Below are 27042 nucleotides of genomic sequence, written 5' to 3'. Positions count from 1 at the left end.
AACAAATACAAATGTCCGTAATTCTGAAATTTCCTATGGTTATTTGTTAACTCGTCAAGTGTTTATCATGCTACTGTGTGCTACTGTTTTCATACAGTTATATAGCCAGGACGATTTTTTGTTCACAGTGGTAATGGTGAGTGCGCAGGTAAAAGTCAAAATAAGTTATATTTTGTCATACATTTGTTCATTTCTTTATTTGCCTATGCAAAAAAATTAATAATCCGCTTGGCTCACTTGTATTTTTAAAATACCGTTCGGACTTTATCGGTAACGTTTAAGTTTCAAAAACAGACGAAGAGGTCTTTTTTATAATTAAGATAGCTGAACTATTTCATCCTTAACTGTTTTCATTATCAATTATTTGACCAGTTTCCACTGTAATAGTCATGAAATACATGACTTATTGAACTCAATTTGACAACAAAATGCTCATTAAGTCACTTTAACCGTGCAATATGATGAAAAGAAATAAAATGGAAACAATTATGCTTTATAATGGTATTATCTCCTTTGCAATTAAAACCCCATCATCCCTTTTGTTTAAACATTTTAATGAGATACGGTTGATCGGTGACCTTATTTTTTAGTTATAAACCCTTTTATCTTTGCATTGCAGTCGCCTTATTCACATTTAACACGCAAGCCTATTTTTATGAAAATTTACAAACTGTTCCATCTACATGATCTTTTTTCATGTCAGCAAAGAGGTTTTTATCTATAATTTCAGACCACTCGCTCCATGGGTTGTGAAAAAGAATGCAATTCTCAAAACCTGCCATGTATTTTCTAACTTTAAAAAAAATATGTACACACATGTTCTACACTTATCTTGAGGCGTGAAGTTAATAAAGTCCAATTTCAATTTTGCTTTGACTTCCTCTTTATAATAGACAGTATTTCTAATTAGTCATGAGTCTAGTTGATGTTTGATAAGTTTCCTTTCTTCTTATTTTATGATGCAAGCTATTGTTGATATATACTTCCTTTTTGCTCATAAGGAAATACTTAAACATATATTTGCCGTTTTCTCTTTCATTTTGTTATAGTATGATAAGATATTTTGATGGATTAACTGAAATTAAACCATTAAACCGAATGGATAATATTTGTGTGTTGCTAACTTTATTTCTTATTTTACCAACAATCGGTAACTATTATTTGTTTATTTCTTCTTATATAATATTCCTAGTCATTTCTTTTGCATTCGTTAGTGCCTAAAATTCAAGATATGATAATACTTCCGACACTTTTTTTTTGTACCATTCATTAGCATAGTGATTTTTGTGAGATTTTGATTCAGCGGGGCGGGGGAATTTGTAGTTACCGAAAGACCGGAACTGATAAGGGTCCTAGGTATACACCAGACAGAGCCTATAACTACTGCGACTAAAGAGTTATGTAAATCTTATGTCAGAAAAACTGACATGACTGTATATTGAATCGTTAATTATATATAAAATTTATGTCAGACAGACGACTTATCTTCATTTTTGATTGTTATGATGACTGGTATGTGATGTCGTATTTTTGCCCAGCGGTGCACCAGAGAAAACACAAAAATAAGTTTTTTTATTCTTGCGCCCCTCGGAGCAAATTTAAGGAATAGCACAAATCAGCCAACAAAGATTGTAGGATTTTCCTGCGTGTTGAAAATGAAAAACGTGTAAGATACCTTTTAGTATCTTATTTATAAAGTGTTTTGAAACAGATAAAACAAAGTCATACATATAATATTTAAAGAATACAAATACTACTTGAATAAAGATTATTTATCAAAAGGGTCGACAAGTTAATCACATATTATTGTTCATTGAAATAAGAGGGATAAAAGTTAACGAAATCATTTAGACAATACAGAACATTTCGAGTCATCTGTGAATGATGAATGCGTCTGGAAGAAAGGTTTTCGAGAGATTGTTATAGTCTTTGTTCTAATTTTACAACTCATAAGAAGGTCTAAATTTGAATATTTTTGACTGTTTTGTTTCGTACAATGTATTAAACATTGGTTTTTGTCGCGTCTTTGTTGGTATACGAATAAATAGGTGGATGAGGCGCTAATAAGAAACAATTAAAATCTTTGAACAGTCACATTTAGTCCAGCTTCGGCCTTTAAGCTTTTTATATCTTATATTCTTATATTTCTAATTTGTTGGAAAGGTCTGTTTTCGCTATAATATAACATGTATAACGTGCAAACGAAAAACTGGTAAAATCAGTAACAAATACCTGAATTACTAAAGAAAACTGGTAAAAAATCCTAACCTCATTAGGGGATTTTGCTTGATTTATAGATATTTTGTGTGGCATGCGTGAAGTCACCAGCAAACCTACTGAAATATAGCAGTAAAAGTAAAGCGTCTATTTAACGCTGATTCATGAAACAAAAAACACTATGGTCACCTCCACATCAGACCTCTGGTACAAGTATGATGTGAAACATCAGTATATTTATTACTTGCATTCGTGTTGGAAGGACAGAGTCACTAGTTCTATCATTTTTACATTCGTAAATATTGAAGAATATTTCAATTCGTAAATACAGTCAAGTAACCAGTTCCGGTGCAGGACCAGTTTCGGTTTCTTCAATGTCGTGTTCATTTGAAATAGTTCTGACATTTTAATATTTTTGTTGATAATGTCTACTTATCTGTTGGCACTTCACTTTCAAATGAATTGCTGGTTTTCTAGTAAAACAACATTGAATGAGTTGGAACTGGTCCTGTGTCAAAACTAGACCACTGATAGTAAATATTTTCTTGAAAGTTATGAAAGTTTTTCAAATATATATATTTCCCTTTGCTTTTTTTGGAAAATAGCAATGAAATAAAAAAAATCGATACTGGTAGCTTCGGTTATTGAAGGGGAATAATCTAATGGATAGTAACTATATAAGTAGGAGGATGTAAATCTTAAACGCATTTATTTTAATATATATATATAAATAAGTCATTCAAGAATACGATAACACCTTGTGAAAACAGAACTTAAATTTTACGAGGGCTGTCCCATCAGTTTGCATCACAGTTCCGTTATGAAAAATATATATAGGATATATAAGTTTTTCTATAAATACAGGATTTATTTTCATCGAGTGGTATGAAAATAAATGTTTCATGGGTGGCGGTAGCCACGATCAAAATTATATAATTTTCATACCAAAATATAAAATAAATCCTGTATTGACAGAAAAAACTTGAATTTTCTGTTTATTTTATACATTTTTTTAAATTACAATTTGAAAGATATCCCTCTAACTTTTGTGTATTGGGTGAATTTAGAAGAAAGTAGTCAGGCGAGACACCAGTGAAAATACGGAAAATATGTTTCACTGCAGTAAAAAATAAAATATTACAGTTAAAATACAGAAAATTAAAATATGCATTTTATTTCATCAATATTTCTCAGTATTTCATTTATAAGTATATAATAAAATACACTATTTGCAATTTTGAGAAAACATGTATTTACCTTTAAAACATATGATTAAATGGCTAAATTAACGCAAACTTCGTCTTTTTTAAATTTATATTTAAGTATATAAACGATTTTTTTGTCGACAAGATTCAAGATTTCAAGATTTTATTTCAAAAGTCGTTCCTTATTTCAAAGCAGATCTTTAATCAAAAGCATGATTTTCCGCGCATCGTTGACGCATGTATTCTATATCATTCATACAAAATTTTGATATCATACATTGTGTTCTTACAGCAGGCATGATTTACTAGAACATTTGCAAAGAAAAAGTAATCAAAATGACACAATTTGATGTTCAATGATTAAAATGTATCACGAGAAGACGATGTGAATATATGTGTATTGTTTGAAAATGTCACGAGCTATTATCAAAACTGCTCATGAGTTTTGCCAGCGATTTACGAGAGGAAGAACAACATTAACACCTGACGTCAGTTAAGGATTCACTAAAAAATAGGCACAAACGGACGAAAGTCTGCTCAGTATCTAACAAATAACGGATCATTAAAAGTTCTTCACATAGGGTATTAATAGACATTTTTGCTAACGGATCTCTACGTTAGGTTAGGTGCACAGCTCTTGGTCAAAGACGAAATAATGATTAATGATAGCTGACATATGTTACGGTGTGGTTCGGATCGGAATATCCGTCCCGAGGGGCCCGCAAATTGGGCGGTAACGAGGCTTGCCAATGGGCGGATTACTGAAGGACGGATATTCCGATCTACACCGCAAACATATTTTAGATGTTTTGTCTTGCATATTCAACCATATTCCATCAAACTCAAAAATCTCTGTCATTTTATCCAAAATCTTTTTCTTTCAATAGCGTATGAATTTACAACATTAATAACAACGTTGAAATGACGTCATCCTAAGCACATATTTTTCTTCTAAAATGACGTCATTTTAACTCGGATCATTCAAAAAATGCGCTAAAATGACTTTGATGTATGGCACGCGACTCATCTGGCACCCCACATGCCAGATGAAATTTCCTGCATGGGTAAAACTAACAGAAACGCCAGTCTGCTATGCAAAATATTTCAGTCCTTATAATGAGTAAGAATAAGATAGAATCATGTTGATGTCGAAATGACGTCGTGACTTGTGTCGCTACCTTTAAACTGCATAGTTAAAATGTCAAATCATTTGCTGCAACCGCAGATATATTTTGAAGTGGGCGGTGATATTGAATAAATTATATTTTTTGTTTCGCCTCGAAAACTTTAAAGATTGGTTGTTTCACATAATTATGTAGATGTTTGTAAAGAATACGATATATCAATAAAAACAAACAAAAATGACATCAACGTTTTATTTATTAATAAGTATTTGATAATTTTTCATGCTAAGATGCTAGTTATGAAAATAAGAACGACAACTGATCACATGCGTCGCCTCATGATAGCCAACTGCATTTTGCAGCTACTGTATAGACAAATACATAAAAATCATTACCAGGGCAAAACGAGTCTAATTCAAGGGCCATAACTCAGCTAAAAAAATTCAAACGGAAAACCCGTGCAATAGCGCAAGTACTGGAGGTACCAATTAATCCTTTAAAAATTCATTGAAATTACATAAGCGGTATAAGTGAGGTAGTCCGGACAAACTATAAAATAAAAGTATTGTTATTACCATACTCTGACACAAATCATTGAACCTGAAAATGCCGATGACATGCTCATTTATAATTACACTTGGTACTGATCATTTCTGTAAAGTTTTGATGAAATTGCACCAGTAGTTTATGATGAGTAGTACGGAAGTTTTGTGACGGACGGACTGTGAGACAGATGGACAGACAGACAGACAGACAGAAAACGTAGAATCGGTCCCTTTATGTCGCAACTACTCTTTTGTATATATCGAGCTTGTTATCAAAGAAACAATATCCTCTATAAAATCATTAACTATACAAACAGAAAAAGCAGCCAATGAAAAATCGGTTTTCAAATAATTGACCAATTAGGTATGTTTTGAAAACTATAAAAGTATGCCAAAAGAAAAAAAACTTTTGAGAAATAAAAATGCTAATCTTTCCGTGGCATAATGGGCTTTTTAAGATATGATAAAGTTGTATTGTTAAAAGAATGATCTGGACAATTCAGAACAAATAAATTAAAACTATAAATTCATTTAACTTAGAAATAGGACTTTCTAAAGTTTCTAAAAAGTCTGGCATTTTTTCAGCAGAGGCAAAGTGCAGTAAAGAAAATGACGTAAACAGATTTGGTGATAACTGCGGATTTATGTGCCATTGCAAGGACAATGAAGAGTGTGACGCAATTACCGGTGAATGTTCATCTGGATGTGCAAGTGGATGGTATGGACCCGGGTGTCAGTACAGTAAGTTTGTATTGCAATGATTGTAGTCATTTTAATATAATGATACAGGATTCGATTCTGAAATATATGTTTCACTATTCACACCAGAATAGATTAAACAATGGTAAGAAACAAGTAAAACTATTGTAGACACTTTTGCTTTTTATCTTAGAAGTAAAATAACATTCCATATTCATGCTTTATTATTTACGCAGCTTATTTACTATATATTCATGTGTCTAATATTTCTTTAAATGCATATGTTCCAGTGCAGTTTAAATAGCTTTGTCAACTTTGTTTTTATTTTTCTGTCGTTTTGCCATACATATTTGTTTCATTTTTTATTTTTGCGACGTTTTAGTATGCTCCGATGGTGTAAATCGCTTTAACTAAATAATTATGACTGTACTGTATGCAAAGAAACATATGAAGGAAAAATATCGTTAAAGTAACTCATCAATGATTAAATTTCTGAAAAATATCATAGGGCAACAAAAATGAAAAGCTTATTAGAAGGTTTTCAGAGGCAGAGTGAGCCTCTAAATATGTTCAAACCTTTGTTTTTATGGCTGGTGTTGTTGGTGGTGTTATTATTGTTATTGTCATCGCCTTTGGTGTTGTTTCTATAATATTATTATCTTGCATCAACTGGAAGAATTCATATTTTTATTATATACATTTATGCTTTAAAAGTAAGGTGCAGAGGTTGAAATTTCCGAACGATATGAAAATATCAATTGTGGTTTTGGCATGTTGATTTTAATGAATATTGCTTGATCCGAAAAATCAATAATTATCAAAATTCACGAAACTTATGACCTATACAGATTATTCTTTACTTTTTGTGTCAATCACATATTTGTATATCGATAAATGTTTTTTCAATCAGGGGATATCTTAGAGAACAAGTATTCAAACTTCCCAGATGCCAATATTACTGACGGTGATCCAAACACATGTTTCCAGCTAGTTAAAACTAGTACAACAAAAAATCTGTCATGGAGTGTGCGATTACCTTCTAACGAAACAATCAATGAAATACAACTTGTTACAACTGCTAAATCTTTAGGTAACCAAACATTTAAATATGTGTAGCTGTCTTTACTTAGAAATCTATGAAGTACGAAAAAACGTTTAATGATAGTAGCTTCTACAATTTCTAATACAGTTTTTTCGACAACGGCATTCATGTAAAATTATGTGAATACAATTTCTGTAAATAGTTCAGTAAGATAGGAAGACCTGTTAAAGTCGCCATTCTGTTATTTCAGTTTTTTAATTAGTAATGCAAAATTAAAACTAGAAATCGAGCGAAAAAGGACATTGTTAGGAGTTAATGTATATGTAATTATACATATATTGCCATATATACATTATCGCTTTTGTAAACTTACTTATTGATTCGAATAGACCCTTTTACGACGCGGTCCGTTGCTATGAAAAATCGATCGGAAGTAGTGTTTTATCGCGCATGCGCATTCTGCGTAGGACAAAAGAGCATCGCCTTACATAGAAATGTAGTGGAAGTTGTTTCTCATATCAAGGTTTTATATATATATATATATATATATATATATATATATATATAATTTACAAAATTCTTACTGAAAAAATCCACTGAGGTTTTGTGACAGGACGGGCATAACATATTTTACAAAATGATTAAGGTCTTACCAATAACTTGTAAGCAAATGTTCAACTCATTCTCCCACCCTATTTTCCAGAATAATCATTTTTATAGTGAATAAAAAAAGACCTAAAATGAAAAGAATTGCAAAGCTTTTCACACAAATCCAGTTAATAATGGCAAAAAATCAATTTTCAATTTAATTCTGAGTATATTTCTGTTATCATTTGCAGAAATATTTTCGTTTTAAGTGCTTCACTTGATATTTGTTAGATTTTCATTTTGTATATTTACCTTTGGACCTGAGTAGAGTTTCTTAAAATAATAGAACGAACAAAGTACGTATGGAAAGCTGCGTTCCTTACATCATGCAAAAATAAACTGGACCTTTCTTGACACATAAACTGCCAGTTTTTTAATGACACTACATTGTAAAGTGTCCACTAATATTGTGTAGGATTTAAAGTATACATCTTTTCCTTTTTGTGAAGTAAAGACATGTTTATTTTATATTTCCAAAAAGCATTTGTAGCAATTATCAATATTTTCATGTATCAAATTTGAGCATAGCACATCTTTACATCTTTAAAAATTCTAACTCGCCATCACGCCCCTGAGATTATATAATTGTTGTAAAAAGGTTGAATAGATCTATTAGCAAGAAAATATGTCAACTAAACTGTTGTTGAAATAGTTCATATAAAAACTCAAAAGATTTCAACAACGTATAAATCAAGGCTAATTATCATTCTGAAAAAAGTCGGACCAAGTGATAGCGCACTTTTATTTTTTGGCTTACCTGATTTTATTTTTTATCCGACTTGACTGTAATGTCAAACAGAAAAGTTTTAAGCCGCCACATAAATATGTTTATATAATGTTTCAAAATCTTGAGAAGTGAAAAACATTTTAAATGGTAAGTAAAAATAACAAACATTTTATCCAGTTTATCGTAACACATGTAAATGAACGTCACACTTTTTGTCACTTTACAAAATTAAATAAAAAATATAAGACTGGTATGTGCAAAAGATCGATAAAACTGAAACGTCCCGGTTGAATGATATTGTAAACTAGATCGAAAACAAGAGCCATGTTAACGTGGCTTTCCCCGCCAAATGTGTTTGCTCATTGGAAGAATGTTTATGTAGTAGAGCAGAATAATTCAATTCTAAAATGCCTTTTGGTAACTGAAGGCTGAAGTGATTACATATATGAAACTGATGTGAATACTGATTGCTGAAAATAACAAAGGGCAATAACTGAAAAGTAATGCAGGGTAGGTTACCATTCTTGTGTGCTGCCCTCCTCCTCAATGAGATCTATCCTTTTTTAGATAAGCTCCGGTAAAAGAAGGAACAATTACAAAGGGCAATAACTCAAAAATTATAAAGGGTACAATAAGATCTATCCATTTATGAAGTTTCAAATTGACATCTCAAAGTCTTTTTGAGTTATTCTCAATTCAGGTGAAAAATTAAGTATGAAAAATAACAAAGGGCAATAACTACAAAATTATGAAGGTAGAGTTATCAGTCTTGTGCACTGCACACCTCATAAGTGAGATCTATCCACCTTTGAAGTTTCATTTTGATATCTCAAAGGCTTTTCTGGGGTTATTCTCTGGACAAAAATTATGCAGAGGAGAGTTATCATTCTCTAGCATAGCACTCCTTCTGAATAACAGCTATTTACCCATGAAGTTTAAAGTTGATACCTCAAATACTTTTTGAGATATGCTCCGGACAAAAACGACGGAAGGACGGACAAAACTATTTCTATATCCATCACCGTCTTTCCGGCGGGTTTGACACTAACCGCCTTACCAATCCACGTAATCAAAGGAAATTGGCAATACAAATTGTGTAATATATTATCGCATAGTGCGATGATTTTTCTTTGACGTTCCACAACTGTTATATGGCCATAACATGCTTTATTGGTAATAATGCGTAGTGCAATATCTCAGATAACGCACACTTCTTTAGAAAAAGTGTGCGATATTTCAAATAAAGCACATGTATGTGAGTACACTTGGTTCATTTACAACTGTGATCGTAAATAAAACACACAAGGGTCAGTAAACTGTATGGATTTTTTCAGATTGCAGATAGAAAATGGGGTACTGGGAATATGGCTTTTAGTTTAGAAAAATAAATGTCTGGTGCATGAGCGAACTTGTGTATAAATCTTTTAATCCTTTTTCCTTTATGTAATTTGGTGCTGAGAGACACTGCCAGGCAGCCTTTACAGTTACCATAATTGAAATAATGTCAATTTCAAGTCCCAGAGAAAATAACCATAATCGCTTTGATGGAAATAATTCTAAAATCCATTTTTGACATGTCTTAATGCTGACCCAACGCCGGTTAGCATAAAACTAGCGCATAACAATTATTTACAGCAATGTTTATATGACTTTGGTCATCCAACAAATCAGGAATACCCACCATACTTCTGACTTGCTGTGGTTGAACATAAAGAAAACAAAAATCGGTAGTTTACATGTACCATTAAAAGTAACCGAGGTACTGTTGAACTCTCGGGTATTCTCTACAGAAAATTATCTATGCCTTACGGCCTCAACCATTTTCTGTAGAGGAAAGCCCTCGATGTCGCCCCAGGCCATGACATTTCTACAAAACAGTATGTCGTTATACTATAACTATTACATACAGGAGTAATAGAATTTAATCTTTTACACTCTGCTGTTCCAATTTAAATTACTGATGGGAAAGTCGTCCAACGATATCCTTTTTAACCTTTGAATTATTAATCCTGCATTTTCGTATAATTTATCTGTTATAAATATCAATTCAAGTTTAACGTATTTTTCGTTTTGAGTTATCTAAAAATTACTGTTTTACTAGCAAACTATCGTACACTTTTATCGGTCTTTTATCAAAATAAACTTTTCTGAACTTATTGTTAATCTTTTATTTTCCATAAATTTTTATGAAGCTGCTGAGTATTGATAAAATGTATTCTTTTGTTATTGCTTTTTTGTCCTACGCAGAATGCCATGCACGAAATGCAACATCCGTAACTATGGAAATACCGTGGCGTAAAAGGGTGCATATCATTGATTCATTTTATTTTCAATAGCAGATTTATCTTCAAAACGATACCATAAACAAATGTATTATTATTATTGCAAGTACGAGAAGAAATGTTATCTATTTTTCAGCTTATTTCAAAATCTTTGAAGGTTTTGTAGGATATAGTCCATCTACAGGAAACGATGATGTCGTTAATCAGCAAAGGTGTTTTAGACAAGGAGTTGGTATTCCAATATCAGCAACGTTTACGGTTTTATGTGATAATCCTGTCATTGGAAATTATGTGAAAATTGTGTTTGCAGAATTGCCAAACGAACTTGAACTTTGTGATGTGAAAATAAACGGAGGTACATTTATAATCTCATATTTGTTCTTGATAATGTATTATTGTATCGTTTACCAATTTAGCTTTTAATTAACTTTCAATAAATGAAATAATATTTTGCAACAATGTATATACTTTATGTCTTATGAGTGATAAAAAAGTTCTCGTGTAGTCAATGAAAAAATGAAATTCACATCAAAGGTTTATAAGAATATTTTATACGGTGAATTCATACAAAATCAATAGTGCGTTGAACTAATGTTGAACTTACTTTGATCTACTTTCATAAACGTATCTAAGTGTTAATTGAGCCAATTATTAATTTAGTCGTCAAGACTTTTGCGGATGTTGTTCAATACATGCCATTTTTTTAATTTTGTTTATTCAGGTAGAAATTTAGCGTTTAATCGGGCAGTTTCACAAGTATCAAAGACCAAAATTTGTGGTTCTACATACTGCAATGCTTCAGAGTCTGTCGACGGACAGACAAGAGAATCTAATCAGTGGCATTGTAGTTATACAGCAAATGAAACAAATCCGTGGTTGAAAGTGGATATTGGTTATCAAATAAAAATATGGAGCGTTCAGATAATATCTTTTATAGGTATTAAAAACGGAAATTATTGAAAAAGAAATAAAGTTCAAACCCTGACCAGTTCTAAATGAAATATTGAATACTACATTTAATATATATTGCATGTTAAGTCCTTCGTTAATGTATACTTGTGTTGGAAAAAGTTATGAAATAATGTCTTTTACTTGTCTCTTCATGTTATAATTTCTAATGTGACCTGTCACAAAGTGACAATGTGAGCCATTGTGAACACAATTCGCCTGGCGTTGCGTCCGTCCGTCCGTCCGTCTTCCGTCCGTCCGTAAACGTTTACTTTAAACTACATCTCCTCCTACATCTCTTGGTGGTAAACTTTAAAAAATGTTTAAAGAATTTAATTCCATTCAGAACTCTGGTTGCCATGGCAACGGGAAAAAAACTTCTTCTTTTAAAAAACCGAAAGAGCTAAAGCTGAGATATTTAGCATGAAACATCTTCTAGTGGACGTCTACCAGGTATTTGTGGTCATTGATTTTCATTATATGTATATAGTAAAATCATAAAAAATATCTGCTTCTAAAAAAGCCGAAAACCTAGAGCTGAGTTATTTAGCATGAAACACCTTATAGTGGATATCTACCAAGTTTATTCAAATAAAATAAAATTCAAATCAAAATTTGCCCCGCCTAAGGGTGTTCATTGATTTTCATTATAGGAAAAAAAATACAAAAACTTTAAAAACAAAAAACCAAAAGAAAAAAAGCCCCAAAAACAACATTAAAAGAGCTAGAGCTTAGATATTTAGCATATAACATAAATGAGTGTCTACCATGTTTGTTCAAATAAAATATCTGGGTTTAAAATTGGCCCCGACCCAGGGGGCTATTGATTTTTCTATTCGTATGTTTATAGTAAAAAACAACAACAAACAATCGTCATCTAAAGAAGCCAAATATCTAAAGCTTAGTTATTTTGCATGAAAGATTTTCTATAAGGCGTCGACCAAATTTGTTCAAATTAACTCCCTGTGATCAAAATTAGACCGCCTCAGGAGTCATTGTTATCCTTATATGTATATAGTATAAATACAAAACAAAAAATGAGAGGTGGAGCTCTTCCAAAATTGTGCAAATCATAGCACTCGGGTCAAAATTGCCCCGCCCGGGGGAACATAGATTTTCCTTATATGTAAATGTACATGTATATAGTAAAAACGTTAAAAAATCTTCTCTACATCTACAAGAGCTAAAGCTTAGTTTCCATATCAGACAGTGACTTTATAGCAGCCATTGATTTTTTATAGCAACCAGTGAATCTACCATTGAATTTCATAGCACCGACTTCCAAGGAAACCGTTTAGATTGTATGGCAACATGAACAACATATAGAACTATTGTTTTTCCCTTAGCGATAGTAACCATTAAAGTGTTTACATGTACCTTTTTCAGATATACAAATATGAACTTTGTGATATCAGTTTATGATTTAGATTTGGTATCTGCTTTCGCTTGTAGTTTACAATATTACTTGTTCCTTGTCATGGAGAATATTTATATTTAGGTGAGCGATATTAGGCCATCATTGCTATCTTGTTTTGTGATAGAATTCCCTTAAATGCAGTTTACGTAAAGAAAATTTAAGTATGTTTATTGAAGGAAATAAATACAACAATAAATTATATATGTTTATTGCAGATGTTGTTAACATGCATATCATTGAATTATTTTCAGATGAGGATCATAAGAACTTACCATATACCGTGAACATAACAAATGATACTAATGACACAAGCACCTACAACACAAACGAACTTTCAACTAATACACAAACTGTTGCATTAGATTTGATTGGCAGGTTTGTGACGCTATCAATAAACGGGGAAATTAAATTAGCAGTCTGTGAAGTTTCTGTTTTTGGAGGTAATGTCTTTTGAAATGTGATATTTCAGCTTTGACATGTATAATTCCACTTTAAATACCTACAATGCATAGCTTTGTGTTTATTGTTTTAAGAAATATAAGTAATGAATGCATTTCAGTACCTCTGTTTTCATGTCTTTTATACATATGTATTTCTATATAACGGAAAATTTGGTTGTTTTATTGTTTTCATCTTATTGTTTTGTTTGCCTTTTTGGCAGTCTGGCACTGTTATGTTGTATTGTGACATTATAGTTTTTCTGGTTGAGATGTCACTTGAAATAAATTTTTGACTCAAATGGGTTCCTTCGTAGAATATCCAATTTTCTGCAAGCCAACTTGATAGTTTTCCACATAACTGAATGTAACTGATAAAATTTACACAAACAGCGGTGAAGTAGGTTATTTAAAGCCAGTCAGCTGAACTGCCTAATTTAGATAGAGTAAGTACGTTGTACAGTTTTGATAAAATGTGTTTGAAAAAACAAGAAAGTGATTAAATCAAAATATTTCGTCTGCATCAATTGTTTGCCAGATTGTCCAGAAAAAAAGTGTGGGTACAATTGCGAGAAAGAATGTCATTGTGAGAACGCAACAATCTGGGAGAAAATTTCTGGAAATTGTTCAATCAGTTGCAACAAAACGGACAAAGATGATCAATGTAATACAAGTAAGTAAAACTAAAATAAATAATAATAATAATAATTAGTATTATAATAATGATTATAATGAGAACAATCTGGATAGTATCATGTACAATAAAATAACTGTTGATGTTTGTCCTATTAAATTGAGAATGCACATAAAGATATAAACAAACAGGCCTCACAAATACCATATTTAGTAATTATTGAATGCAAACGTTCCGGCTAGAAGCCTTTATTAGTGCAAAACATAATGAAATTACCTGAAGCAACGTCATAACGAAACACGCGTTCATCACGCAAAACACGTTTTGTCGGTTTGCGTTAAAATATTATAACATGTAGAAACAAATATTTATATTATTAATGAAGCTGGTAAATGCATCAAAATGGATCAATAGTGATTAAGATGCATATAAGGCACTGTTTACAAAAAGGAGAACACAGTAGTCATGTAACAATTTGTTTATCAGATAATACCTTATTATAAAGGCCATTGGAATTATGGTATTTAATGTATGGATCCAAAATGATTTTTTACATAAACTTTCTATGCTGCTTTATACAATTTCTATAGGCAAAACTGAAAAATGTGATAGTGAACAATTAAATTGATCCGGAATGGATCGCAACATATGAAATTGGATTTACATTACATTATTTTATATCAAACCTGTGTTAATTTTATATGTTTAATGCATTTTGATTAGTCTGACCTTCGTGTGCATATTACAGTCTTTTACATGTAAATAACATTGCGTGTAGTGCAGTTAACATCATTATTTTAATCAGAAGAACAACCTGTAATACTGCTGTTTAATTGTAATGTTACTATGTGAACATTTATGTCTTAATCATTTACTTAATTAAAACTTTCCATAAAGCAAAAAACGCTTCATAAGACAATCCCGTATTTTTTTTGAACGTCTATCAGCAAAAATAGAATAAAGCGCTTGTTATGTAAAGATTAATCATTTTCTTTCATTTCACCAATATTAGGCAGAGATGTATTGAAGTTACATCAAATAAATTTCATAAAAAAGAAATAGCTACATTTCGTTAATTAAATATGTTTCATATCGACATCCCTTCTTGTTTGGTGCCCAAAAACCAAAATGAGTTTTATATGCTATAAATCTACAACCTCATTGTGGCGAAATCGGAAGTACAATTTCTATTTGCATGAGAAACTCCGCCTTTGGGTCATCAGTTCATCAATGGAAAATCAACTTACATTTTTAAGAAGCAGTCCGAAGTTAACGGTATATTTCCGCATTATATTACGGATGTTTTCATACAAATTCAATTTTTTTATGAGATGATCACTTTTTTTGTAAACGACATGGCTAATGCACCATAAAACTAAAACGGTAAAAGTTTGTTTGCACACAAATAGATCTATCTCCTATTTGCTGTGATCCACATGATAACAATTGATTTTACCATAGTGACGTAGCGCATACAAGAGCTTATTATACAAGTCTTCATTTGCATGTTAAAATTCGTATACGAACTTTAGTGTTCTTTTAAAATCATAACTTGTGAACAATTTCTAATGAGGTTTACAACAATACTGTTAAAAATGTTAACGAAACTATAGAATGCTTGGTTTGTAAGCCGACAGAAAAAATATGTTTACTTATTTTATTTACATGATAAAGGACGTAAAATTAAAAATACAGATAGCAAAATATATCGTTAAATGAATTAAGCGAATTAAGCGTTTCCAAAGAATGTTCAAAACCATGAAGATATTATTTAAAAAAAAAGTAGCCAGGTTTTATAAAAAAGGGAAGTAAGAAATTGCTGTTCTATGAATAATGAATCATAAGAAAGTTCTAAAGTGCTTCACATTGCCGTGCCCAACGTTTGTAAATGATTTTTATCATTAAGATCAAAGCATTTGTTGTGTAAAACAATGTTTGACAATTTCCGTACATAATCAGCTTTGACATTATAAATTACCATTATCTGTCGTCAAAAAATATAACTAGAGTCATTATCAGAAATATCCGTTTATAATGATGAAACATTAGGTAACTAGATAGGTTTCTATGTTAATATATCTTTGATATACGAAGGCGAACATTACATATATCTTTTTTTAAAAGTCTTTCGTATTTCGTAAAAAGTATTTCGCTATGTTCTATCAGTACTGGAGCTACATGCTGAAACAATGGGATGACCAGGGAATCCGAGAAGAAATTTCTCATCTCTAGTCAGTTGGCGGAAACATGAACACTTGTTTAGTAATGCTTAAGTTTCTTTCTTCTATTTCAATTACACATTCTTGTTTTGCTGTTGTTCTGTTTTGTCTGTTTGTTTTTGGTTGTTTTTTATTGGGGTGTTGTTGTTGTTGTTTCTTATGTTATGTGTTTTTTGTTGTTTTTTGTTTTGTTTTGATTTTTTGTTTTTGTCTGCTTTTTAAATATTTGTATCTTGAATGAGAGGTATGTAAACGATTGAAGTAAATGGTGCAATGTGGAAAACGTCGCTGTCTAGAAGAGTGTTAAATTCATTACTTATATCTTCAATATAGAGATGAAATAAATATCTCTCCCTCTAGGTATGGTAATATTAAACATATTGTATCAAAGAATGGTAAATCTTGATGCTTGTTTTTGTAAATAACATGCTCATTTAAAACTACAATGTAAAAGAAATAAATTGCGATGGACGTTAATTACGTTAACATTAATAATTTTATTTGTGTATTATAGACTTGTGCTATTTGATATTAAATTTTTAAGGAAATGGTGATTCTTGAGTGCTTGACATGGCTTCATTTCTGACGTTCGTGTGTTCATTTATTGAAACCATTTGATATTTTGTTTGAAAGAAATTATGCAGTGTGATTCATAATGAATTATTTTAATTCTAAATATTTTCTTCTTATATCACCTTAGATGTTTGAACCTATGTGTATAATGAAACAATATAGCGATATAGAATGTCATATTTACTGTATTAGCCTGCAAAAATAATGATTTTAAGTGTGGGCAAAATTGTTTGAGGGATGACTGCAATACGAAATCCGAAGAAAGTTCTAAAGGTTGTAAACCAGAATGGGTTATTAAGTTCTGCACCCACAGTTAGCATTTGTTTTATCTTTCTAAGTCATTAGCATTTTAAGAATGTTGAAATCATTTGCAATTTTAATTCTGTTAAATAAGTAGTAATGTGCAATGAAGCAGGAGTATACAAGCTGTTTGAAATATTCACGTATCAGTAAGCAAATCAATGAAAAAGATTGCAATAAACACACATGGACTAGTAACATTCGGATATAAACATTTCATCACGATACATATACTAAGGCGGATATTACCCTTCATAGTTATTACGTTGTCAATTAATTAATTAATAATCTTTGACGGGACGGATATTAGCTAATGTAATCTACAAAGGATAAATATTGCTATGAAAAGTTCAAAGTAGCGCATTATTTTATTGAAGTAAAAATATGCAATGATATTAACACCAAAATGCTCGAAGTAAATGCAATCAAAGTGTGTTTCAATAAAATATTTTTGTGTATTGAAACTTTAGATGGAACATGCAAATTAAACCATTAATACAGTGTTGACAGAAACATATTAAGTCTTGGATGATGAACTTCATAACTTACAAATTTGAATAGATTAGTGGAATCCGACAAGAAAAGTAATTTGTCAAATCTCAAAATATGTACAATTAAACCAGTTTATATGTTCAATGACGTCATCATATCAGAAGCTAGGACAATGAAATACCTAACCTGAGTGAGTCATAAAACTTCAAAATAACATACAAAATATTCATATATAATATCTCTAAAGAACGCCCAAAACGGAACCCTAAGGATATGTTGATTTCAATTTTGCCGTTCGGATGTTCTTTTGTTAATCAAGTGTGACGGAAATGTACTTTATAGTTAATTTGATTGCCTCCCCTTTTTATAAGTTCGCCATTTGCATCAGAAAAAAAAATATTACAATTCATTCGTAAATTTAATTAGATAGGAAGAGTAGGCATTTTAGTTGTTTTTATCGCCAAATCGATATAAGTCAGCAGAATCATCCAATGTATTTATATTTTGAATTGCTTGTTTACTTACAATAATTTGTATGGAAATTTACTTAAAATAACAGACGCTCATAAGGTTTAGTTAAAGTCAGTTTCAAGAGACGTTTTATTATTTTAGCCAAACAAAATCATTGTTTTTATTCACTGCGGAGATGATGCTTCACAAGCATTATAAATAGAGCGTGTTCAGTGTTAAAATTCAGTTTGGTCCTGTCCGTTGGAGAGTGGAAACGAGGTCATAAATACTTACTGGTACACAGAAATCTTAGATTTCTGGTACTAAGGACGTTTTATGATTTCTGTAAAATTCCTTGGGCATAAATATTTTAAGAAATAGATATTTTAATTAAGTTTTGGTTTGGCTCCGGACCGTTAAGATCGAAGTTGTAATTATATTTACTAGTACCCAGTCATCTTAGATACTGGTGCTAAAATATCTTTGCATCTTCAGGAATTATTTTATGATTTAAATAGTTAGTCTGCCTGTTGTCCTTGTAAGAGTTGGATATAGGTGATATTGTATTTACTATTACCCATGTATCTTAGATATCTGGTGCTAAAACTACTTTATTGCCTAAGTTAAACCTCTTGGACAAATGTTTGATAGAGATTAGTTTATTTGAAGACATTATTTAAAGAATTGGTTTTTGAACGTTTTATGATAAGAGATTGTTGATTTGAAATATTAAAGTAAGAAATAAGAGATAAGTTTAAGAATATAAATTTTAGTTTGTTTGAAAGTAAGTGTGAAAAGAGTTTAATTGCTTCTTGAAATATATATTTTGAATAATTTAAGAATTAGTTGAAGATTGTTATTTTTGCATTTCATTATTTCTAGAGTTTTTATTAAGTTGATATCTAATCAAAAGGTTAAGAAACCACAAGAACAATTTATATTTGAATATTCTTATCAATTCGGATAAGAATCCCAAGAATAATTAAGAATTTGTATTTTGAGAATATTGTGATTTTATTTTGTAGCTATAGATTAAATAATCAACAGCTCGGTTCACGCTACACAAGTACAGCTCACTTCTTGCAGACTTTAAGTTAATGGGTTACATATGACTATGGTACTATTAATTTGTCTGGAAAATCTTAAATAACATCATTTAAAAAATATGTCTCCAAAAAGACTGAATTCAAGAGAAGTTTAATTATACGGTCATTTATTATCATCCTCAGAGGCATAATAAATTGCCTAAAGTGTTCTATAATAAAAGTAAACTTTAAGAATGTTTGTCAAAATTATTGTACAAACGGTAATGGCTGTTATGTTCAGTACTGTTTTAAACCTTGCAATTAATATTGTAAATAGCATAATAACAATTATTACGAAATGCCTCCATGCAAAACATGCAGCAAGTATTATCACGATAGATGCAGTATTAATGTACTCATTTAACCAAAGTACCATTTCCATGTTACTAACTATCGAATACTAAATATACTTTTTCGAATATAATCATAACAAATAATATCATATTTAAGATACAGTTTGCGACGATGGTTATTATGGTAAGGACTGTTCTAAGAAGTGTAGCAAACATTGTAAACTTGGGAAGAAATCCTGCGATAGGGTCAACGGACACTGTAAAGAGGGTTGCGAAAATGGATGGATGAAACCTTTGTGTACGCAAGGTAATATTTCGTTTTTACTATCTTCAAATTCCATTCTGTTTTAAGTTAGGAGGTATGGTCTAAACTTAGTAGCCAATGACAAAAAATCAATTGGTCATATTAGAAATGAGATTTGTTTTTGTGGCTTTGAAGGCACATTATGCTTCAGAATTGTTTCTTCTTCGAAAAGGGCGAATATAGAGATTAAATTAAGCGGTTTAGAACATGTTCGATGCTTATCGCCTGAGAAAAAATGTAAACAAAATTGTATTTAAATACTAAATCACTACAAAACTTAGTGTTCTATTTGCCAAAAAACAACAACAGCAAATGAGCGTTCAGATAAATGGTCAATGAGTTTGTTTTTTTGGAAAGTATAAAAGGATATCAGAAAAAAAGGTTTTTGGAAATAAAAATATAAGCATTTATGAAGCATAAGAGGCCTTTAATTAAAGATGAAATATCAAGAATGATGTTTTTCTCTTTATTTATATACTTGATTATCTTTTTCTTTCTTTCGTTATTAATTTATTTACAGTGGAACCTGTCTAATCCGAACTCGTCCAGACCAGAAGAAAAGTTCGGATTAGAAAGGTTTCCGGATTAGAAGGGGTTTTTTTTACATATTTTTTACATATTTGTTCATGTTATTGGCAGAATAGTTTAAGGAAAGAAAACGGGAATGCATGTGAAATTGCAATATTAATATTTTATTTTTGCAATCTCTTATCGTTAATTAAACATAAGAATTGAGTTTATTAAACATGGGAATACAAAAAAAATATAAAAAAATAGATAAGCAAAAATATTATATCATCAAGGGTAAGTTAATCTACGATGTTAAACAGAAGGCTGAGACATAATTAAATATTCGTACCAGCATTTGTCAATTGTTGTTTACTCTTATCTGATTCAGTGATTATCCGAATTCACTGACAGTTTCCATTAATTTTCATTACCTAATCACATGTCATTAAATTCGTTACAAAAGATTAAAAGATATTTCTATTGCATCATATCAAGATATTTATTGAAGGTGACGAAAACAATCAATTAAGCAATTATAGAAGATATCAAGGAAAGCTTTGTGTAGTTTTCATACCTTAACAGATCATACGTTTCAACAATGAATCAAGAGAAATTACTCTGATCAGTTTGGTGTATGTGCAAGATGTGCGATTTTTTTGTTAGTTTGAATTTAGGTGTGACATTTTTCAAAATATGTGCGGATACCAGAGATTAATTTTAGAGTAAAATAAGAACAAAAATTGAAAAAATCGTTCGGAATTCGGAGTAGACAGGTTCCGGATCCGAAAGGTTTTTTTACTATTGAAAATAGAACGAAAAGATTCGGCATCGGAGACTTCGTTCGGATAAGAAAGATTTCCGGATTAGAAGGGTTCGGATTAGCAAGGCTCCACATTTTATTTATTTATTTTTTTGGTTGGTTAGTTTTGCTTTTAATTAAATTATGTTCTTAGTCAAAGAAACTCCACTAATGTCCAAAAGCCACACTTTTCATTTTTGGGTAATTTTTCATAATAAGAATAACTATTCTGGAATAATAGAGTGAGCAAGTGACCTGAAACTTTGCATGCAAGTTGTTGGTCTTGATCTTTTTCAAATGGCATCAGCTTCTAAAAAATATTTTCAGTCCTGTAAAAAAGCGCAGTGGAGTGCCTTTCACAATTAAATTAGGACCGGTCAAAAGTGTTCGGAAAAATGAAAAAATAAATCGTTAAAATGAGTATTGAGACTGCTACAAAGTCAATGAATTGTGCTCTTATTGGTTCGGATAAGGCGCAAATGATCTTTATGTAACTAAGCTAATACTCTGATACAAAAAACCACAACAAAACGTCACATTTAGCCGTTTGTGCACATGTATACATTCAATTTGATCTATGAATCATACTAAATATGTTATGCTTAACATATTTTTTGTCACCTGATTGTATTTATTTAAAACTATCATCCTAAAAATGTAAAACAGCCGTTTTCCAATATATATTTGTATATACTTATGATGTTTCCTGCTTTTGTGGGACTTGTGCATTTTGTAAATAAATTGTCGAAGATTGCTCAGCGGGTGGTTAATGAACTTTGGGCCCAGACCGCCAAACACATAATTAGTCAGTGACACAATTAATTGAATCGTAGAAACATTTGTTATTAGTTACGGTAACAAGTGGTTTAGACGCGTGTGATGTTTGCGTGTCATTTTTAAATGCGTTAATGAATAAATGATTATGTCTTGCTGTAAACTTTTCTTCTTTTATGTGTGTGGTAAACAAAGATTATTTTATTCGTTTAGCTTCATTGCTGAATTTATTGAACTAGCCGAAAAAACTAATGTTTGCCAGAGGGTTCGCATTATATAAATTTTATTTTACTTGAATTGACATTTAATTTCATCTATCATCACGATCAAACAAAAGGTCATACTGGTTTTCTATGAATATCGGTATTAATTTGAAAATACAGTACGTCAACTTAAACAAAATGAAAATATTTTTTTGTTATTAATTATCCTAAATTAAAATGAATTTTATCTGAATGAATATAAATATAATTTATATAAGCATACTTAATGTGTTCATTCAAGCTTTTCAATCTTATTCTATTTGCATTAAACTTAAATAAACGTAAACACACAAGGACACATCAAGAACAAATCATTTTTTATATAAAACGAATGAATGAATATGTCAGTTATCGTGTCTTCTAATCCGTTAAGAATGTCTTTTGAGATCGGTCGAGGGCCGGAATATTGACTAAATCTTATTTCGTTTTAGTAAATACAACAGAAGCTGATTCTTACTTTGAAACATAGAAACAAAAATATCATAATTATCCATATGCATCACATTAAGTTTACTGCATTTTTTGTTAAATTAAACGGTCGCCATTCATACATTTATAATAAAAAAGTCAATTCACAGACAAATGTACCAAAGTAAAAGTTTGTATGCTCATAAGAAGACAACATCACGTGCAATAACTTAATAAGTGCTTCTATATTTAATAGCAGTTATTGAGTTCTTGCACTGAGGTGACGATTATTCAATTCAACAAACATTTGCACACTTGTTCTATCATCAAATACGACTAAAATTAATGAAACGTTTCCTATAAAAAGTAAACATATTGGACATATTAAAACAAAATGGTATACGTTGTCTACACATTTTTATCTTATAATAAACACAAAAGTTGGTTTCTATAAACTTTGTTACTGCCTCGCCCGCCAACTTCATTATCAAGCTGGTGAGAGAAAGCGACAAATACATTTTCAAGTCATATAAAAAATCTTTATATGAAAACGAATAGCTCTATGTCGTTTCCCAAGCCATTTGCCGTATAATTAAGCTCATTTATGCCAGCAAATGCATAATCCTAGTGTACAGATCATGATAGGTTATTGCTACCGTAAATTTGTTTATCTGTGCGGTGGCGGTGGTTTTGGTGTTGGTAGTTTTCAATTCGGATTACGACAGTAATCCACAATCATTATGGATTTAAAATAACCAGAGCACAATTCAATCACTGCATTTTTCCTGTTTGTTATTGTATAAGTATTGTAGTGACAATATTTGTTACATTCTACGTCGTCTCACTTTTCAAGACAGTCATGTATTTTCCACAAACATAATTAAACTAAATTGTTTAGTCGAAACATTACAGTCTTGTTATTTAAGCTACTCTTCCACAAACACCGGGTCTAAAAACAAACATAAACATATTTGTTCTCAGCAATTAAATATGCAAAGAAGTAAAATTTGAAGTTTTCACGAGATGACTGTGACCTAATGGTTGTTATGTTTTACTTGACACAGATATAAAAACCTTTAGTTACACCCGTAAACATGTTGCTAGTAGGACCGGTAGAATTTAATATATAAATATCAGTTTAAACCGGATTACCGATTCATGATTTGTCCAACAATATTGACCTGGCACTTCATTAACTTTTGTAAAGGTCATTTGAATAAACACTGACCAGATCTATCAGATTTATCTTTATACATGAATTTGCTAACTCCACTCGTCAGTGAGGTGTGGTGTATTGGTATTGATTTCGATTTCGGACTACCGATACGAAAGTCTTTGGTTCGATTCCTTATTAACACCACGTTAAGATATTTTTTTTAATTGTATGGCAAGAATAAATTTGAAATTGTTTTTCTACACCTGATTTTATAATACCATTTAAGTTGTGTTTTAATACACATTATATTTTGTATTTCATTACAACATCTTTCAACAGTTCCCTTTGTGGCACTATGTAATCGTATATGCTTTAGCGCATACACGCTATAAAGACAGTCATTAAGGTATGAGCCCCCTAATGGGCACTATAAGGAACTATAAAATTGACAACATAGGTCAGTTATATACCTTAAAAGACACAAGAATGCAAAATTTAAACAAAGTTTACCGTATGGTTTACGAGTTATGAAGATTTTCCTAAAGTAAAACTTGTTTATCATATTTTTTGGCTATTAGAAGGGCTCTTTTTCAGAAATGAGAAACTCTAATTATTCTTTTATATAATTTTTATGAAATAATGTTTTCCTATAGAAAATATTTTAGAAACAAATAATAGCATTCAGCTAACAAATGACCCAGCAAAATTATTGTTTCTACTCAAAATGTTTGAAATATGTATATAAATGTTACCCTACCCCACCCATTTTAAGTAGTTGTTTGATCATTTTTCTACTTGGAGGGCCTTATTCAAAATATCCCTAAAATTTACTCAAATCAGGAGCTGTTTTCAAAGTTTGCATAAATTTTCGTTAAAGTATATTGGACGCGCTTGTCAAATATAAAATACTTTTACCGTCTAGTTTTTATTTTATTAGACTTTGAAAAAATCAGGTACCATTTTTGATAATAAATTTGGCACAATTTAGCCAAAAGATACCAATAATAATTTTATAATTAAAATGAAACACTTTTTTCTTATCAAGAGTGATCTGAGAGACACAAATAATGTTCAAAGAAAAAAAAGAAAGAAAAAAAGTTGCCTCTTCTGGGGCTTGAACCCGCGCCCCTCAGATTTAATGCAGTTGACAGTAGTTCTAGTCTATTTGAGTACTCTTCAAAGTGGAGGTAATGCATTAGGTGGGTCATACCTTAAAATACTACATAGATAGTACACACAACCAAAAGGTTTGTAATAGTTGTAAGAGAATGGCGATTTAAAAATTAAAAGAAAAAAAAACAATCGCTGAAGTAGGATTCAGACATAGCAGTTTACGTCTACATTCTTCAAGTGAAACCCCTTTCCAACTGTACTAAGAGTGATCTTTAAGTTACACCATTTCAACAATTGGAAATTTACATTCATATCAATTTACTAGTAGATCGTACTCTATTGTCTCTTTTTATAGACATTATTTTCTATGATATTTTGTTCAGCAATCGATTGCAGTTTTTAAAAAAACCAATTGCACAACCGCTCCATCCGCAACGAACGGATCTACTTGCAAACAATTAACAGGTGTGTATATCATCATTTAAGTCAATTTTTACATAATAAAGCGTTGCAACGGTTTAAAATTAAAGCATCATAAACGTAGCAAAAACTTTACTTTTATGTGTTTTTTTCTTCGGATTAATCATTTAATCCCATACAAATGCACAAGCTTATGGTACAATTTTGTCTATCAAGAACGCCCAAAATACAAAACAAAACGCACACTAAACCTTAGCAATCGTTATGGGACAATCAATCTTATTCAGTAGCGTTACATAAAGTAATCATAAAAAACGAATCAGATTCTAAGAAATATAGGTCATCCTGCAACGACGCAAAAGCGAGGGCAAAATTTTCTTTTCGTTAAACAATCGACAAAAACGTTGGATCTAGAAGAACGTTAATTTACAATTTGACAACATTTCACCGCTTCGAACCCGGGTTTTTTTTCTTTCGGATAAATTGTTTTTTGTTGTTGTTGTTGTTGTTTTTGTACATGTATTATGACATGTTTCTACACATTTTGCTTTATTAAAACTGCTTAATGCCCTTAAATAAGAATTACGCGCTCAATGATAATCCTGGTCAAACATGAATGAATGTTTACACAATTTTTTTACCATAACCGTAGGGATGTTTACACGATTCATAACTTTAGACAAATAATAGATTAACCTGATTTATTTGTTCCTTGCAGGAAAAGGAGCAAACCTGACTGGCAAATTATTTAGGCCTGCCTAAATCATATGGAAATATTGAAAAAATCAGAATTGGAGTCAGAACTTAACTATATTATACCTAAACATTTTAAGAGTTTTCCATCCAAACCAAGATGATATGATTTAAACCACAGTGCCTGTCGAAAAACTGAGTCAAAAGCCTTTTGCAGATCAACAAATACACGTGCATGGCAAACGTGACGCTTAAGAAAGAACATGAGGTTATGTATTGCAGAATAGCATCTAGGGTGCTGTTTTCGGAAACCGAACTAGGTGTCAGATAGAATATATCTACTTTCGATTCATTTCTTAACACACCGGTGAACAAAATCCCGAGATAAACTAAAACTGATTTACTAGGGAGTGAACATTGTTTTATGTTCACGTTTTAACAGAGAGGACGCAACTTCTGACATGATGTTTGTAAACATATTCACTGTGTAATCTATTTTATTTAAATCACTGAAGTCTGCACTATCAATTAAATTATAAATAAAATAAACAAATAAAATTGTTGTAATCTAAATTTTGGCTATTAGGCTGCGCCAAAAAAAATGTGTTCGATGTTCCATTTGTAAACTGTGTGTACGCGACAATCATCATGATTAAAATTATCTTCCCTTAAGGTTTAATCATTCGCATGCCAATCTCAAAACAGCTTGATCACTTAATATATTAACCCTTTCGCTGCCGGAGGTTTATTTATTCATTGATCACCTATTTGCCAGAAGGTTTTCTAAGAAAATACTATATTATTAGCTCACCAGAGCCGAAGGCTCAGGGTGAGCTATTAGTATCAAAGGGGGATACTCCGGTGTCCGTCGTCCGTCGTCATGTGTCAACAATCGTCTTCTTCTCTTAAACCGCTGGACAGATTTACTTCAAATTTGGTCTGTAGCATCCTTGTGACAGTCACACTTGAATTTTGCTTATGCCATTTCAATTGGCCCCTTTTAGGGGTCAACAGAGCTAAAAATAGAAAAACCTTTAAACATCTTCTTCTACAGAACTAATTGATGCATGATCACCAAACTTTGTCTGTATCATTCTTGGGTAGTCTTTTATCAAGTTTGCTCATATCAATTTGATTTGCCCCTTTTAGGGGCTGCTAAAGCTAAAAAATAGAAATTACTTTAAACATCTATATCTAGAGAAAAAATTGATGGATGATCACCAAACTTTGTATGTAGCATTCTTGGGTAGTCTTTTATCAAATTT

At 31.1% G+C, this 27042-nt stretch overlaps 1 protein-coding gene across 1 annotated transcript in view; it reads left to right on the top strand.

The window, feature by feature from the left end:
* The first annotated feature begins 1019 nt into the window (after nt 1-1019).
* LOC132749562 (uncharacterized) overlaps nt 1020-27042 on the top strand; it is an 81782-nt gene continuing 55759 nt past the window's right edge. The window contains exons 1-8 of the mRNA XM_060739373.1: nt 1020-1150; nt 5677-5832; nt 6701-6880; nt 10626-10844; nt 11211-11426; nt 13106-13294; nt 13830-13964; nt 19495-19644. Coding sequence (XP_060595356.1) covers nt 1051-1150; nt 5677-5832; nt 6701-6880; nt 10626-10844; nt 11211-11426; nt 13106-13294; nt 13830-13964; nt 19495-19644 — 1345 coding nt within the window. The 5' untranslated portion in view covers nt 1020-1050. The remainder of the gene's footprint in view (nt 1151-5676; nt 5833-6700; nt 6881-10625; nt 10845-11210; nt 11427-13105; nt 13295-13829; nt 13965-19494; nt 19645-27042) is intronic.

This window comes from Ruditapes philippinarum, unplaced genomic scaffold (assembly GCF_026571515.1).
Source record: "Ruditapes philippinarum isolate M1 unplaced genomic scaffold, ASM2657151v2 ctg656_1_1_1_1, whole genome shotgun sequence".
In the NCBI taxonomy this organism is placed as follows: Eukaryota; Metazoa; Mollusca; class Bivalvia; order Venerida; family Veneridae; genus Ruditapes; species Ruditapes philippinarum.
Note: the sequence above shows the minus strand (reverse complement) of the source record. Positions and strands in the feature narration are given on the sequence as shown.